General features: G+C 52.4%; 4 protein-coding genes across 4 annotated transcripts; 1 reads left to right on the forward strand and 3 right to left on the reverse strand.

The window, feature by feature from the left end:
• Positions 1 to 3,110: 3,110 nt before the first annotated feature.
• K452DRAFT_269703 (uncharacterized protein) lies at positions 3,111 to 8,254 on the reverse strand. The gene is made up of 4 exons (XM_033538951.1): positions 7,846 to 8,254; positions 3,840 to 7,787; positions 3,653 to 3,788; positions 3,111 to 3,605 (listed from the first exon to the last, which is right to left on the reverse strand). Exons 1-4 carry the CDS (start codon positions 7,942 to 7,944, stop codon positions 3,592 to 3,594), a joined length of 4,197 nt encoding a protein of 1,398 aa, XP_033398741.1. The 5' UTR covers positions 7,945 to 8,254; the 3' UTR covers positions 3,111 to 3,591.
• A 211-nt stretch (positions 8,255 to 8,465) lies between these two features.
• On the reverse strand, positions 8,466 to 10,572 carry K452DRAFT_358059 (uncharacterized protein). The gene is made up of 4 exons (XM_033546161.1): positions 10,133 to 10,572; positions 9,909 to 10,076; positions 9,457 to 9,853; positions 8,466 to 9,402 (listed from the first exon to the last, which is right to left on the reverse strand). The coding sequence occupies exons 1-4, from the start codon at positions 10,257 to 10,259 to the stop codon at positions 8,820 to 8,822; spliced, it is 1,275 nt and encodes a 424-aa protein (XP_033398742.1). The 5' UTR covers positions 10,260 to 10,572; the 3' UTR covers positions 8,466 to 8,819.
• Positions 10,573 to 10,869: 297 nt separating this feature from the next.
• On the reverse strand, positions 10,870 to 12,269 carry K452DRAFT_269710 (uncharacterized protein). The gene is made up of 5 exons (XM_033538952.1): positions 12,233 to 12,269; positions 12,030 to 12,058; positions 11,464 to 11,972; positions 11,323 to 11,408; positions 10,870 to 11,266 (listed from the first exon to the last, which is right to left on the reverse strand). Exons 1-5 carry the CDS (start codon positions 12,233 to 12,235, stop codon positions 11,129 to 11,131), a joined length of 765 nt encoding a protein of 254 aa, XP_033398743.1. The 5' UTR covers positions 12,236 to 12,269; the 3' UTR covers positions 10,870 to 11,128.
• Positions 12,270 to 13,595: 1,326 nt separating this feature from the next.
• K452DRAFT_248761 (uncharacterized protein) lies at positions 13,596 to 16,099 on the forward strand. Its single transcript, XM_033538110.1, has 5 exons — positions 13,596 to 13,865; positions 13,958 to 14,127; positions 14,235 to 14,364; positions 14,422 to 14,790; positions 14,844 to 16,099. The coding sequence occupies exons 1-5, from the start codon at positions 13,647 to 13,649 to the stop codon at positions 15,837 to 15,839; spliced, it is 1,884 nt and encodes a 627-aa protein (XP_033398744.1). The 5' UTR covers positions 13,596 to 13,646; the 3' UTR covers positions 15,840 to 16,099.
• The last annotated feature ends 3 nt before the right edge of the window (positions 16,100 to 16,102 follow it).

A 16,102-nucleotide genomic window follows, 5' to 3' on the forward strand; every position in this document is an offset into this window, starting at 1 on the left:
GTCTCCGCTCATGACGCCTCGGCTTGCGCTTGATGGTTCTTCTTTTCTTGGTCTTGTGTTGTTCTTCGTCTCCTGTGGCTGCTTTTTTGACGAAACGTGGGAGGGGGAGATGAGAGGGTTTTGTTTTGCTTTGCTTTGCTTTGTTTTGTTTTGTCTTGTCTTGTTTTGGTTTTTCACGCCTTCTTTGCGCCATGATTGGTTGCCTGGCTGGTTGTCTGAGATGTGAAGATTTGGGATGGAGTCCGCTGCTGCTGTGCTGTGTTGTGTTGTTGGTGGTGGTGGTGGTGTGTGCACGCGCGCGTTCAGATGAGCTGGGCTACCTGGGTTAGGCTGGGTTGAGTGCCGTGCCGTGGCGTGCCTTGCCGTGTCGAGTCGTGTCGGGTCGTTGTTTTAGCGATGGCAGTCTGGAGCTGTGAGAAAGATGATCGTAGACTGAATGGTTGATTGATGTTGTCTGCCTTTGCTTGCTTGTTTGCTTGCTTGTCTTGTGTGCTGTGCTGTGTTGCGCTGTGGTGAGTAAGTGAGTGAGTGTGCGAAGACAGACGTTGGTGCGTTTCGTGTTGAAGATTGGAAGGCGGGAGAGTAAAGCGAGAGGTGAGAAGAAGTGAAGTGCGCCGAGCGGGCTGGTTCGCTATACTACTTTACATAGAATGGAAGGGTTGTAGTGGTCGTAGTGGTGAGATCCATTGGATGTGCTGGGGTGTATTGTTTGGTGGGTGTTTAGCTATGTATATATGTATGTTGTCGTCGTTGTCGTTGTCGTCGTTGTCGTTGTCGTCGTTGTCGTCGTTGTCGTCGTTGTCGTCGTTGCTGTCATTGGCGTGGATCGCCATAAGTACGTATTAGAAATGAACGAAAATTGCTCAGACCTATAACTAGCATATCCAGTCGATGATGTCGCCGCGGCACAGTGGTTGTCGTTGACTAGCAACTGAAGGCTAGATACTCTTAGTTACTACTACATACGCTATACGCTATGGTTACGCGAAGAGCTGCAGGCACCCCTGATGCAATTCATGATTGCATTTGATAGTAAACTCCTGCTCGGTGGGGTTGAGTCAGCCTGGTAATCGACGCAGAGTATCTTTGATGGATTTTGGCAGAATTTTGGTACAAAACTGGGTTTTTGGAGGGTGACTGGATGCGGAATGGCTACGTCGAGAAATCTGCTGTATATATATATACTACCGGCTATAGCTCTTGTTATTTCAATATATATGTATATATAGCATTAGACGAGTGCTCTTTTCTGCTGGTCCTGGTCCTGTGCAGGTGCATGCGGAGGTGTGGGAGGTGCTGGTGCGTGGGCGTGTTTGGTTGGTGTCGAGGGTTCATGGAGGCATGTATGTAGCGTGCAGAGTAAGTTAGGTTTTGGCGGTGAATTTGGAACGTTGTGGGTGATCTGGTTATAGAGTCTTGTAACCAATTGGGTTCTTAAACCGCGCTATTTTTTTGGGAGCATATAGACGTTTGAAACTACGTGAACAGTCTATCTCTGTTTATGAATAGCGGTATCTATATGTCTGGTTTTGGTATGGTTTGTTGCTTTTAGAACGCAATGCGTTAACAATACCCTATTGAGTCTGATATGGGATATATATCAAAATACAGAATGTAAAAATATGCTTCTAAAGATTGATATAATAGTCTTCGAACTACGCCCATTCAATGTACATCTCGTACAGCCTTTCTCAACTGCGCAAAATACATCTTATTGGATATCCCCAGCAACAAAGCTGGTTAGCGAATATTTCCCCCCTGCATCATCACTGACATAAAACGGAACGCTCAGCGCCAGGAAAACGCATATACACAGCCCTATAGACATAGCCAAGCATTCTGCTTCCTCCAATCAGCAAAACAAAACAGAGAAAACAATAGTAAAACAGTTACCACCAAAATAAAAATAAAACATACAACAGCTGGGATTCGCTAGTGGTCACCCACCTAACTACTAATCAGCCGGTTCACAGCTTAAATTTGGCAGAGCGGACGGGATGCCTTGTATTCTGTGACCTATGGTCGTATGTGCTTAATGTGGGTGCGGTGGCTGTATATATACTGGGTGGTTTGTTTTAGCCCCCACGTTTGGGGTTAGTATGGGTCTTTGAACATTAGTATCTACGAAGACTAGGATAATCTTGCACGAGAACACAAACAGGCTTAGGGAGTGAAGGCTGCAGCTTGGCTGACTTTGCTTTGGTTGAGGCGGGGATTGATGGATGCGAAATTGAGGTTATATGTGCGGAGCTGGATGCAATAAAAATTTGGAAAAATCGAAGTGAATATCTGATAAAACAAAAACCTTTGTTCTTTGAATCAGGTGTATTTTTCAGACACGCCACTCTATAAATCACTGTCTTACCTGGGCGACTCGAACATAAAAGAGCCCATAATGGTTGAAGGTAAGCTTTCCCTGATCACTCATGCATATTCAAATAGAAGGCCAAGAACTGGTTCATCAAATCAACGCATTATATATCAATCAGAAAAACGCCAACAAACACTTGGGTCAAATCGATTAGACGATAATCTCTACTGCACGGCCTCGGAAGCGATTACCATTCTAGGAGGTAGCTATAACGGCGCCGTTGCCCGCTATAGACTTCTTTGAAACGACAGGGCAAAACATCAAGCTATATCAGTCTATTCGTGACTCCCCTAGCATTACCTCTCGAAGGACAGACCACAGTTAAGAAGGATTGGAATACCACCTCATCTATTTTATAAACCTTCTTTGGTAGAAAATGCGCGAACAGCACATCAATCTATTCTCTCACAAGACTTCGTTTCCTATGTGGAAACTCTCCTCAACTTCAGTTAGTTGACATTGCTATAGCTGCTGTGTGGACATCCATCTGCTGCTTTCTGCAGTGCTAAATGTAGTATTTGTGAGTTGCTTTCAGATTAGCCCATCCGTGGTTGACTTAGGCTCCGTGCCACACAAATCCACTGCGCACACACTCATCGGTGCTCCCATCCTTACTTCGAAAAACAAGCCGAATAGGCAGGCGCCAGAGTTCCAGAGCCGAACCAGACCATAAGTCGGCGGGCGACGATGCCACGTTCGCTTGTCAAGAGAAAAAAGCGTCGACAAGGAAGCCATTCAAGGAGACTGACATGCGACTTCAATTTCTCTAGGACCCAAGGGCTGCAAGAAAGAGACAAGGCACTCACACACCAGCACACATCCATCCCACCAAACATCATGTTTTTTTCGTGCATGTCGCATTCTGCCTGACGTGCCCTCGGAATTCTACAGTACACAAGCAGACAGCCGCCGAAGCAAAGAAGCAAGGGAGAGAAAAAAAGTTGAAAATAAAGAACCAACCCATCCACGCCGCATGTCTGTGTCTTGATGCAGATCAATCCTGTTTATCTCTCGATTGCGCCGTATGCCATTTCACCAACCCGCTTCCCTCTGACAGCTGCAGTAGTAGCAGCAGCACCAGGGGCAAGCAACACGTGGAAAGTGATTAAAGGGGTTTTGCAGAAAACATCTCCACCACCCCCGCTCTTGCAGCGTAGGCTTGAAAAGACCCCACTTCGCTCGTTAAAACTCCGTCAATTGCTTGTCATGAAGACTAATCATCACCCTACGGTCACTGTCAGTGTTAGGCAAGAAACTATGCTTGGTGTCAGTAAGACTCACGTCCTCCCGAGGCCAAGGGCGTGCCGACACTAGACACCGGGCCAGTCGAAGGTCGCATTGAACCATCCTTTTCACCAAAGTCGGCAAACTGAGGGTACTCCTCGGTCTCTTCCTTGAGCTTCTGAACGCACGTTTCCTACAGAAGGTTAGTGGACTAGGTCCTGGAAAAGTAACATACAAAGCTTACCTCGATGAGATTGGCGTCCTGGTATAAAACGGAAGTATCCTCGTTGTACGTGCGACAGTTGCTGCACAGGAGAGCAATGTCCTGTCTAAACTGCCTGAGGTTCTGGTACTCCTTCTTGTTGATCTTTTTCTTGATGGTGTTCATGCATATCGGCTTCGTGATGATCTGATAGTAGTCCGGGTAGTCGTACTTGTCAGGTAGCTCGATGAAAGGATCGATAATACCACGCGGCGGCAGATCATCATCTGGTGGTGGAGGTTCTTCCAGGTCATTGAGGGCCTCATACACGTTGTTAAGTATTTTCTGGAGGCTTGCCCTGTCCTCTGAACTGAGTGTCTCTGTTATCTTGGCAGCACGTCCACGCTTGCGAGGCGCAGGGGTTGCATCGCCGTCCAGAGAAGCTTCGTCAACTTTACGCTTTTCAGCAGCCTTAGGTTTACGGCCACGCTTCTTCGGCACAGGCTCTTCTGATGTGGCACGAGACTCGGGAGGAGAGTCACCCAGACCATACTCAGTTCGCAACTTGCCCTCTTTTCTGGCCGCGCGACGAGCCGTTTTGGCATCCTTGCGAGCGATAGCGGCCTCGATTGAGTCCTCGTCGTTGTCGACAGCCTCCAACCACTGTTCTTCGGTGAGCCCATCGTCATATTTGACCTTCGTTCGCTCTCTGGCACCACGGCCATAGTTCTCCTCGATCTCTTCCACGACGGCTGTCTCATCGTTGACGTAGATGTCCGGCAACTCGCCTTCGCTGAAGAGACGAGGATATTTCTTGTTGGGACCATAAGCGTCGTTCAAGGCACGATCCTCATCGATTTTCTGGAACACATCTAATTCGTCGGGAGACCGCATCATGATCATGTTGAGGTCATCGTCGTCCATCTCGGCCTGTTCAAGGTTTTCGGCAGCCTCGGCAGACTCAAGCATGATCCTAAGCATTGCATCACGTTCCTCGTTCGTAGACTTGTTATCGAATTTACCGGCCTGGATGACCTTGCCATCCATGTCAAGCTTGAAGTTCGCACGTTCGAGAATCTTTTCTTCAACGGAGTTGGAGCTGATAAGACGCAAGATGCGGACTTCGTTCTTTTGACCGATACGGTGAGCACGATCCTGTGCTTGAAGATCCTGGTGAGGGTTCCAGTCGGAATCGTAGATGATGACAGTATCGGCTGTTTGAAGGTTCAAACCGAGACCACCAGCGCGAGTGGAAAGTAAGAAGCAGAAGTAAGGTGAATCGGGAGCGTTGAAGAGCCTGAGAAGGTCTGACCGATCATCCGCCTTGGTCGAACCATCGAGGCGCAGATACTGAAGTCCTCTCAAGCGCAAGAAGTCCTCCATGATGTTCATGATTTGTGTCATCTGGAAGAACATCAAAACTCTGTGTCCAGTGGCCTTGAATTTTGGCAATATCCTGTCAAGCAGCTCGAATTTGCCTGCAGTACGCCAGAGCAGGTCGTTGGTGCCCTTTCCAGGGTTCAACTGCTCCTCAACCTCCTCGAAAACAAACGGATGGTTGCAAAGCTTTCGCAGCTGCATAAGCATGTTGCTCAAACCACGCATGCCAGTCTTGCCGCCCTTGCCATCGCTGACCACAAGTCTGTTGTTGGTGACCAACTGCTTGTACAGCTTGGCCTGGAGGGCAGAGAAGGTACACTTAATGACTCGCTCTTGCTTGTCAGGCAGATCCTTCTCAACATCCTTCTTAAGACGGCGCAATAGGAATGGACGGAGAACCTTGTGAAGACGACGAATGACAAGCAGCTGCTCTTCTTCAGTAAGTTCCATCTTATCTTGACCACCAGTGTTTGCAAATGGCGTGTTGAACCACTCGTCGAAAGACTTGACGGACTTGAAAATGGTGGGAAGAACAAAGTTGAGCAGAGCCCAGAGCTCAGGAAGATTGTTCTGCAGAGGTGTACCAGTAAGAATAAGACGATAGCGCGTGGTGTAGTACTGCGTGATCGTGCTACTGAGCTTGGAGTTGGAATTCTTCATACGATGACCCTCATCGACAATCATGTGGAGCCATTTGATTTTGCTCAAAATCGGACGGTCTTTGATGATAAATTCATAGGTGGTAAGGAGGACCTGGAAATTGCCCCAACGGATCTGCTGTTGCTGCTGTTTACGCTGCTGCGGCGGGCCCTTGTAGACAATGCGGGTGACACTGGGGGCCCACTTCTCGAACTCGTTATTCCAATTCGTCAACGTACTGAGAGGCACAATAACCAGGTAAGGACCGGGTTGTTGTTTCCTCTCGATGAGATACGTGATAAGACTGATGGTTTGAATCGTCTTGCCGAGACCCATTTCATCAGCCAAGATACCGTTGAGGTTGTTGTTGTAAAGCGAAAGCATCCACTGCAGACCCTTGAGTTGATATTCCTTGAGGGTACCACCGACAAGGTTGCTAGACTGTTCGTAAACGTCTTCCTTGATGCGATGGGCAACCTCGTAGTAATCAACCTTGTTGCTTCTCCTGCGGGGGTCATCCTCTTCCATGTCTTCTTCCTCTTCCTCCTCGTCGCTCGGGAGGTCGGTGGCACCGTACTTTTCGCCAGCGCTGCGTTGCTGGGCCTTGACAGAAGCGGCCAACTGGTTGAGGAAACCGTCGGTCTGCTTGAGCAAATGGGAGATACGGGTATCCTTGGCTTGACCGAGCAGCTTCAGGTAAGTCTCTTCGTCGTTGGCCTTCAAAGCCTGCAGACGCTGCTTCGCAGTGCGCTCGACACGCTTCTGCTCTTCCTTCTCGATGTTCTGGTGGGTTTGCATCATGGCACGACCAAGGCGCTGCAGTCGTTGCTTCTGGTTGAGCGCAGCCTTTTGAATCTCTTCGCCGCGAGTGATGACCGCCTTGAGCTGGTCGTTCTGCTTCTTCTTCTCTTTGCTCTCGCGGGCATCGCGTTGCTGCTTCTCCAACTTCTCCGTAATGCGAGCTTCGCGGAGAGACTGCTTCTTGACACGACGGTACATCGCACGGTTGGCGGTCATTGCGAGGTTGTCAGCGTAGAGGATTTGTTTTCCAATCTCCTGCCTCAAAGCGCGCTGTTTGGGCAACAAACAGAGCTTCTTGTATTCGATAAGGGCTTTGAGTTTCAGGTTTTTCGAGTGCTCATCGGTTGGAACGTCCGATTTGCTCGTGTCCCAAATACCAATGTTTGCAGGCAAAGACTCAAGTTCCGCCTTCCTAGATTGGATGCGGTTGTACATCATAATGTCCCGCTCTTCTCGAAGTCTATCGACATCGACACCAGTCGGCATGATGCTTGGCAAAATGACACGCCTGTCGCGGAGACCATGGTCGGCATAACTGATCGTCTTGGGAAACATCGAGTACGGATCGGTAGTTGTCTTGAAACCCTTGTGGGCATTAGATTCCTCCTTGTTCGCATCAGTCGTAGCAGCTTGCGAGGCATCTTCGAGAGCCTGGCCAGCAGCGGCTACAGCCTCGGCCGGGGTCGGGGATTTCTTGGCTTGCATGGAAGGGAACAACTGCTGCTGCATGTCCAGGGGAAGTGGCATGTTCCTAGAGAGGCGCTTAAAGGCAGCAATTTGATTGCGCAACATCCACATCTGCTGCTGCGTAAATCCGTTGTTCGCCGCGTTACCAGGAGCCGGGGTGGGCTTTTCAGTAGCTCCGGATTGTTGGGAAATGCCATTGGTGCCGCTGCTGGGGACAGATTGAGTTGCGGATGGGGCGGCAGTCGCAGGTGTTTGGCCGTCTGCTTGAGCTCCAGATGCGGCCGCGATGCCGTTGGCGGAAAAGCCTTGACCATTTCCGTTCTGTTGTTGAGCAGCAGCTTGCTGCTTTTGCTGTTCGAGCAGGTAGCGCTGCCTCTGCTTCTGGAGATTTGTTTGTTGCTGCACGGCTTGGAGGAGGTTGCGCGCCTTAATGAATTCGGGGTCGGATTCGCTGACGTTTTGCATTTTCATCTGTTGGTATTTCTGCGCGCCCGTCAGTAAATGTATGTGGTGATTAGTGACGCAGTTTGAGGAGACCTACTTGGAATGTCGCCTGAATGTGTTCTTTCGTGAGGCCGACTGGCAGGGGCATAACGCCGCCCTGGCCTTGCATGCCGTTGACAGGTTGGACGGAAGCCATGTTTGCAGTGTTGTGTGTCGCTGTACGGCCGGTCTACAAAGTGTTAAGCCGCGGCGACGCGCCTGAAGGGCCCTCGGCTGAAGAAGACCGCCGAGGATGGGTGAGAGTGGACGTGGCTGCAGGGTGTCGAGGGCTTCAGATCATTATCGGGCGGTGGTGGGATGGCAAGCAGCAATGCGAGCGGTTGGCGGCCGTCGGAGACAAGCCGGGGAGCAGGGCGACCGCAGGCGTCGCGACGTGCGAATTGGCGGGTGGGAGGCGAAAAAGAGTGTGGTGTGGTCGGAGGGTCGCGTGCAGCGCGAAATTCGTGGAGTGGGAAGCTGCACGCGTCGTGGAGGACGTGTCGATGCGCGGAGATAAGGCTCGGGGGTGCTGCGATGGGGGGTGGTTCGTCAACCCGCGATGCGACAAAGTGAAGGACGTGAGTAGGTCCAGCGCAGCTGGAGGCTGAGTCTTGGCCCGGGCTAGCGCCGCACGTGACCCGCCCAACAACCGCACCACAAAGCACATTTCCATGCTTTCCCCTCTCATCCTCCCCTCCTGACGCCCGGGACACACGCGTTGACTTTGACTTTGCATTCCTAATCTTACAGGTACCGCCTTCGCTCCAGGTCAAGTGACCCTCATGTGACCTCATCAATGGGGATTGGGGAGACCGGCCTGCAGTCCTAAGGCGCGTGCGTGACACAACGCAACAGCTGCTCCAGACTCCCACCCACATCCCGCAACTCCCCGCCTCTCAAAAACCTAAAAACCCCCAGCCCCACCGTTGATCCTATCCAAGCCGGCGCCCTTCCAGAAACCCTTTCTATCCATGCGCACACGCATCCATGCACTAGTCCCTAAACCCCCGTTGAAGCAAAAGAAAAAGAAACTTAGATCGGCCTCTTCATCGGCGGCGGCGGCGGTGGAGGCTTCTTGGCACGTGACGGAGGAGGCGGTGGTGGTGCCTTTCTAGCGCCACCAGGAGATGCATCAGTCGCAGCAGCAGACCAACTGGCCTTTCTAGAAGCCAGGCTGCCGTACGATGGTGCCGGAGACACGGACCGGCCTCTGCCGTATGCACCGTCATCCTCGGCTTCGTCACCGTCTCCGTACCCATACATGTCGCTACGACTCCTCACCGGTCGCAAGGTATTACGAGCGGCGTAAACGGCCGATGAATCGGTCGGGACACGAGACAATCGTGGCGCGCCAACGGGTGACTCGTCAACACGACCTCTCGGACTCTCAGCCATGCTAGTCGCCGCACGATTGATGCTGGGGCGCTTGGGGGAGTCTGCACCAGTGTAGCTCCTGCTGGGAGATGCGCCCCTGGTAGGGAGCTTCGGAATGGTGAGCTTTGGCTCTGGCTCGGGTTCTTCTTCGACGGGATTGAAACGTTCAGAGTATGAGTGCGCGGTGTTCGAGCGTTGTCTGGAGCTGGGGGGACGGCGACTGTCTCCTGGAGATCCAATACTAATGACCAGTCAGCAATTGTGCCAAACATGAGCTCCCTCTGGCATCACTTACTTAGCAGGCCATTCCCGCTTCAGTTGCAAGAGGATCTCCCTGCACTTGTCGTGGTAGGCGAGCTCAGCCTCAAGGAAGGTCGTCAGGTCCTCCACGTTGTCTCTCTCAGCTTCCTTGACATCCTCCATCCGGCGAAAGACATCATCATTGGCCTCTTCGTACTTGATCTTTTGTGAGCGAAGCTCTTCTTCCACCCTAAAGTCTTCCTTCTTTGCTTTCTGCATCTTGGCGAGCGAGGCATCGTAGGCAAGCCGACGTTGTTCCAACTTCTTGCGGGCCGCATTGTATTCCTTCATCTGCGCGACGTTGCGCTCAACTCCCTCAAGCCAACTGCCCGATGCGTCGACAAGATAAGTTTCCTGGGTGCGTGCGATCCTTTCTTGAGCCCTACCCATCGCTGAGGAAGTGTGAGCTTGGTGCGCCATTCACGATCAAGGCTTTAGGGTACGTACATGTTAAGCAGCCACCATAGATTGACTCCGGGTCAAAATCGTCACCATGACTGATCATGGTAGAGCCCAGGTATCCTATGGGCGTGAACTTCTCTTTGTCTTCGCCATCGGTGCGCTTTGATAGCCATTTGATATAGGTGTTCATGGATGAATGGAGCTTGTTCGTGCCTAGATGAGCGAATTAGCGCCACTTGTCAAACCGCGCGCGATAGCAAAAAACATACCGTCAGATCTCACGTTCATCTCCTGCTCAAGAGCCTTGAAGTTGTCGGACGTGGTCGTCTTGGCCTCCCCGCCCATGCGCTCACCCGCCCATTGCTTAAAGCGGTCGAGCTTCTTGTTGACAAGCATGATGGCAGATAGTACGCGGGATAAGAATGATGAAGGTCCCTCAATCAACGGTTGAGGCGAACCTTTGTAGAGGAGCGCCGGTGCCTCTAGCGATTTAGGTCACGCTCGCTTGCGTACTCGTTTGACCGTGTGGTCGAGGGGCTTTGGAAGCTTTGGCTAGCAATTCCAAGTCCGGTTTCAGGTGGCAAGAGGGGTGTCGATGGGCCACAGCAGATAGGTAAATGAGCGTCTGGTGGGACTGGAGAGCAAGAAAGCGAGCAAGAAATGCGGAGGAGGGGAGAGACGCGGCACAGCCGTCAAGATATGCTCATAGAGTTCTAGCCCTGATGATGCCACAAGGATTCAAGGAATCCCAAGCGGTGCCGATCTTGGAGCAAGGGCCAAGGACGACGACGCGGGAACCGCGCGTTCTGGCTCGAGCTGTCCCCATCAAAATCGTGGCTCAGCCAACGACCGTCACTGTCAGTTCCCCTCCTTCCAAGGGGTCTGCCGATGACACGGTGCTAATTCCCCTCTTTCGCGTGCCTGTCGACCATCTGAAACACCCATACACGCCATTAACATGAGGGCGTCAACCGTTTCAGCACAGGTCCCACGACATTGCAAAAATCTCCTATTTATGGACGTCATCTCGAAGAGCATTATCATTCGTTAAGGCAAAACGATCTGCCCGTGAGCCATTTTCAATTGATACTGAGTGGTCGCACACGTGCCCAGTCTGGAATCTACCGTGGGCTCGTTGCGGAAATAACTGAAGAAGCCTTGTTCGCACCATGTTTTTTATTTCCTGGTACATAAGGCTACTATTGGCCCCAAGGAAATCCGAACCCGCAGCAAAGAACACCCAAACCCATGCATCACCCGAGAATCTACTCCTTCGTCTTCTGCGTACCACGGAGCAGACCAGTTCTCCGGGCAGCGATGAGACCGGCCTTTTGACCCTGGGCGGCGTAGCGGGAGATGGTAGAGGCCTTACCGATGTGCTGGTGGTTACCACCACCGTGAGGCTGTAGAAGAGCGAATCAGCATCCAAGATTTGGCAGAAGAAGCCGGAGCTACTTACGTGATCAACGGGGTTCATGGCAACACCACGAGTCTTGGGCCAAGAGTTGCGCTTGACGGCGAACTTGTGCTTGGCGCGGGAAGCCTCTGTCGCATTCATTAGCTTCCGCTCTTGTGCATGCACGTCACTTTATGCACATACTCAGAAGAGGCTTGTCCGTCCTTCCACCACCAGCGACGATACCGACCATACCGCGGACGGAGCTCTTGACGACCTTCTTGGCACCGGAGGGCAGCTTGATGCGGGTCTTGCCCTCGTCGGGGTTGTGGCCAATGACGGTAACGTAGTTGCCGGAAGTCCTTCCAAGCGCACCACGGTCACCAATCTTCTCCTCGACGTTGGAGACGACGGTACCCTCAGGAACAGAGCCGAGAGGAAGGACGTTGCCGATCGTCAAGCTGGCGTTCTTTCCGGCGTAGATGAACTGGCCGGTGTACATGCCCTCGTTCGCGATGAAAGTCTCGGTGTGGAGCTTGTAGCGGTAAGGGTCACGGAAGACGACCTTGGCGAGGGGAGCGCCACGTCCGGCGTCGTGAACAATCTCCTTCACGACACCACGGACGTAGCCGTGACGCTCAGCATAGTCGTAGGTCCGGAGCTTGGCGGGGGCCTTGTTGAGGCGGGTGTGGGCCACGAAGATGGAACCGCGACTTTCTTGACGTTAGTGTTCGTTCGAATCGTTGCGACATGCGGATTGTAGCGCGTACCCCTTCCTCTGGTTCCTGATAACACGACCCTGCGAACTGTCAGCTCAGGTTCTCATGCAGCCTGCAGGCGGTTGCCATGTCTTGTCGGGCGCCGCGCTGTCTGTCGTTCTAATCCGCCGCAACCGATTGTGATTCGCAGACAGTGCGTGCCACGCAAGAATGGTGGCCGTAGGTTGAAGCATCATGCGAAAGATATTACTGACCATTTTGGCTGCTGTTGTTGTCGTGCAATGTGATCCGTCCGGGTGTCGTCCTTGGGGACAAAATCTGAGTATTGTGCGATTGATGATTTAGCGAAGGCGGCTGGCTTGGCAAGCTTTGGCCACCTCACGCTAGCGCTACTTCAACCTCGACTTTGAGCGCCGCCTCACCATCAACCATGACGCATCCCCATCAAAAATAAGAGCAAGGTCAGAGGGTCTCTGAAGCGCTGCGAGAGGAGTCGACCGTCAATTTAGGTCACATGCATCGCATTATGACCGCTGTTATCCTTCCAAAAGTTAAGGATTTGCCATTTCTTGTTTCCGTACTGATTCAATACCATCTCGTCTTGTTGAAGCATTTCGTAGTGTCGCAGTTTCAGTTCATGTGGTCAGTTGGTTGAATAGCGATGTTGTTGTTATGCGCGACGCGACAACAAGTAACAGGCCCTTCGAAAGAAACCGCTGGCGACCGCGGAGCTCAGTAAACCTTTTTAGTTTGTGCTGCTGGCCATATTGTGCGGAAAAAGCATTATTCGTTCATCTCGAGTTTCTCACATTCCTGTTGGTCCCACAATAACAGTCTCCCCTAACATTGGTTCTAGGACCCTGAGTTATGATTAGAACGCATTGCGGCTACTCTATTTCACGCGGTCGTATACACCGCAAGGACCCCCAGTCATAGCACCAAAAGCGAGGCGTGGGCGAGCATGTTAAGAAACCTCTTCGCCAACGGTATCAACGCTACGGTCGCGAAATTACCGAAGAACTTTGGTAGTTTTGGACCAACCTGAAACCCGTGAACCTTCCAGTCAAGAGCAAGGAGTCAACTGTACATCTACACGGACGCATACGCAGTTTGCAACACTGCTGCGATGTGCGATGATCGAAATTTCGGGGGGAACCTAACTCCCCACGATGAACGCAACTCTTCGTCGGCATCATTGCACTTATGGCCGCGACGGAGAATCGACAGCACCGTCCGGGTGAGACCATTTGTGTCGGTTGCAAGATTGAGTCTCCTTCGCAGGGAAACCGACGGCAGTTGGGCTTTCGAATATCACCGGTCGGGCAGTCAGCGTGGACCCTACGGAACACAGGCTGGTTGGCGTCAATCACCCAGCCACCTGAATGTCGCCCATGGTCTCTCCGAAAGCAACTATGTATATCGTAGGAAAGAAATGCTATCTTCTGCTGTCGTTTCAAGTCCAACTCAAGCGTGATATGATGGATATATTGAACCTGCGTGCAAGCCAGCTCACCGCTGGTATAACAATGATGCTAAGGCCAATCATGTAATCTTATCGTCGTGCTGTTCCTAGCTCCATTCTCGACGTAGTGCTGGAGCGCGGCCGCACTTCACCTCCTCCACACCACAACCATCTGCACTTCAACAACAACCACAGCCACCAACACCATGAGCGACTCGGATCTCTCATCGGTGTTGTCGTCGCCTCCTGCGAGCGACAACGAATCGCCAGCCGCCGTCGGCCCCATGGACAAGTTTCTGAAGAAAAAGACGACCGCAAAGAAGAAGGCCGCGCCCGCAAAGACCCCCGACAGCCCTCCACCACAAAGGAAGCGCCCGGCATCTCCACCACACGAGGAGGTCATCGCCGACAATCCAGACATAGCTGTAAGTTACATGCGCGATATGACACGTCTTTGACGCGTGCAACGCGTCCTATTTGCAAAGCACGCCATGCTAATGCGCATCCTACATCATAGTTCATAGTCATGTTCCGTTCCCGCTTCACCGATGTCTTCCCTGCGAAGTGTCCTCACTTGGGGCCTCAGGATGTTGAAAGAGGCGTTGTAGACCAATTGCCGTCATCGCATATCGAGAGTCTGTTGTGCGCGCTACTGGGACTCGCATTGAACCGCAAGAAGCCTGTCGAGTACGTCCGCCCCGCCGCTGCACTAGCGCCTACATGGAACACAACCAATACTCGGTCGCATGTAGCGATAAAGTGAGGATAAGGCTAACCCGCTGTCGCATCAACAGAAAGGGACACTATGGCCGAGCTCTTGAGGAGGCAGTTGCCGCCAACAAAACCCAATGGCCGAGGTCATGGCAGGGAGTCAACCCTGTGAGCGGCTCTAAATCGTTCAATACAATGGGCCCGCAAGAGCGCGTATGTCAAAGTCTTCCCATGTCGCCTTGCGACGCTTTGGTCGCTAACTAGTTGCAGCTTTCTCTGTTGAAGGCTCTCATCATTTGGAGCTTGAGTGATTCGGAAGCCGTGAAGGGCATGATCAAAGACTCTTACAAGCAATCCCGGCACGACGATGATCTCAACCAACCGCTGTCCGTTCAGCCATGGGGTCGCGATGCCGAGAAGCGCCGTTACTGGTTGATTGAGGGCAAGGACGACACGAACTTCCGCCTGTACCGCGAGAGCAACCCGGCTCTGAAGCACAACACATGGTGGAGCATTGCGGGATCGATCGATGAATTGAAGCAGGTTGCGCAAAACTTGGCCGATGACAACGTTCAAAGCTCGCGCAAGCTAAGTGAGCGGATCCTTGCTGCTATCCCTCGCTTTGAGGCAACGGAGGAGGTAAGTCTATCCCATCAATCATCCAAGGTTATAGTATTGATGAGCGTATGCAGAAACGTAAGCGTCGCGAGTACCGTCTGGCTCGCAAAGCGCAGTTTGCGCGTCCCGAACCTGGCTTCTCACTCTACGAAGGCCGTACCCGTGGCAAACGCATGAAATACACATTCTCGGATGACGAAGATGAGTTGACTGATGCTACCTCCACTCGCCGGTCTACTCGCAACTCAGGTTACGGCACTCCTAACGAAGTATCCGGGCCCACTGTCACCGCTAGTGGTCGCCAAGTCCGGTCGCGTGTCGGAGGCACCTACGGAGAGACCCTTCTAAGCGGCCAGGCGGGTGAGGATCAGTCTCCCATGACAGCTGACTATGAGCGTTCTGGAACCGATGAACCGCGTGCCAACGGACGTTTGACGCGCTCCGGGAGATCTGGTGCCGGCCGCGCAGGTCGTCGCCGCACCCACATCGACGGTTGGAACAGCGTCGATGAAATGGATGATGAGGACGATGCGTCAGGTGGTGAATGGGGTGGCGGTGATGACGATGAAGAGGAAGAGCCGCAGCTGGATGATGATGAAGAGGACTTCGATGAGGCCTCGGATGATGATGAACTGGACGTGATGCCAAATGGCGGTCCTTTGGTCGTCAAGCTGCATGTCGCCAAGAGTCGCCTTGCGGCCATGAGCTTGGGCACGCAGGACAACAAGATGGATATCGACAACGCTGAGGAGAACGAGTTCCACACCAACAAGATGGATCTCGACGCGCCGCAAGCTGCTCCCGGCGCCGATGCCACCGTCAAGCTGCCGTCTCCACCTGCAAGCGAAAGCAAGACCGAACCACTGCTCAACGGCAAGATGGAGACTGCGCCTGCCACGGAGACCGCCACTGCTAGTAACTTGGGCGGCATGGCCAGTCAATCTGCTCACACCTTTACTTTCAATCAGCAGCCAGTAAGCACCAACCACATGACAGGCGCCCCGCTCGAGGACGTCAAGAAGGTTGCCTCTACTGAGCAGCATCGGGTTGCGCTTCCGACTTCTACTTAGAAGCTATTGCTTTTCATTCAATTTGTTCTGGTCGGGATAGGATACCCTCTCTCGCTTTCTGATTAGACCACTGGCGGATGATGTTTCGGACTCGAGGGAAGCTTGGCGTCACGGCGTCATATCTGCACATGTTCAACTTTGAGCAGTGCCAAATGGAATTATAGATCTGTAAGCTTACGGTACTGGACGGACTCATGTAGCATATTCGGATTAGTAGCACAGGCTGAGCAAGTCTCGTTCATTGAATTTTTATGTCCAGTGAA

Source organism: Aplosporella prunicola, assembly GCF_010093885.1.
Source record: "Aplosporella prunicola CBS 121167 unplaced genomic scaffold K452scaffold_10, whole genome shotgun sequence".
NCBI lineage: Eukaryota > Fungi > Ascomycota > Dothideomycetes > Botryosphaeriales > Aplosporellaceae > Aplosporella > Aplosporella prunicola.

Excerpts from the sequence above, each read along its gene's own strand:
- K452DRAFT_269703 (XM_033538951.1), bottom strand. The coding sequence starts at position 7,944 with ATGGCTTCCGTCCAACCTGTCAACGGCATGCAAGGCCAGGGCGGCGTT. Across the intron at positions 7,788-7,845 it reads ACATTCAGGCGACATTCCAA|AAATACCAACAGATGAAAAT; the intron begins GTAGGTCTCCTC and ends ACGGGCGCGCAG. Across the intron at positions 3,789-3,839 it reads AGGACGCCAATCTCATCGAG|GAAACGTGCGTTCAGAAGCT; the intron begins GTAAGCTTTGTA and ends AACCTTCTGTAG.
- K452DRAFT_358059 (XM_033546161.1), bottom strand. The coding sequence starts at position 10,259 with ATGCTTGTCAACAAGAAGCTCGACCGCTTTAAGCAATGGGCGGGTGAG. Across the intron at positions 9,854-9,908 it reads CTATGGTGGCTGCTTAACAT|CGATGGGTAGGGCTCAAGAA; the intron begins GTACGTACCCTA and ends ACACTTCCTCAG. Across the intron at positions 9,403-9,456 it reads AAGCGGGAATGGCCTGCTAA|TATTGGATCTCCAGGAGACA; the intron begins GTAAGTGATGCC and ends ACTGGTCATTAG.
- K452DRAFT_269710 (XM_033538952.1), bottom strand. Across the intron at positions 11,409-11,463 it reads GACGGACAAGCCTCTTCTGA|AGGCTTCCCGCGCCAAGCAC; the intron begins GTATGTGCATAA and ends TGAATGCGACAG. Across the intron at positions 11,267-11,322 it reads CCATGAACCCCGTTGATCAC|CCTCACGGTGGTGGTAACCA; the intron begins GTAAGTAGCTCC and ends GCTCTTCTACAG.
- K452DRAFT_248761 (XM_033538110.1), top strand. The coding sequence starts at position 13,647 with ATGAGCGACTCGGATCTCTCATCGGTGTTGTCGTCGCCTCCTGCGAGC. Across the intron at positions 14,365-14,421 it reads CAATGGGCCCGCAAGAGCGC|CTTTCTCTGTTGAAGGCTCT; the intron begins GTATGTCAAAGT and ends AACTAGTTGCAG. Across the intron at positions 14,791-14,843 it reads GCTTTGAGGCAACGGAGGAG|AAACGTAAGCGTCGCGAGTA; the intron begins GTAAGTCTATCC and ends GAGCGTATGCAG.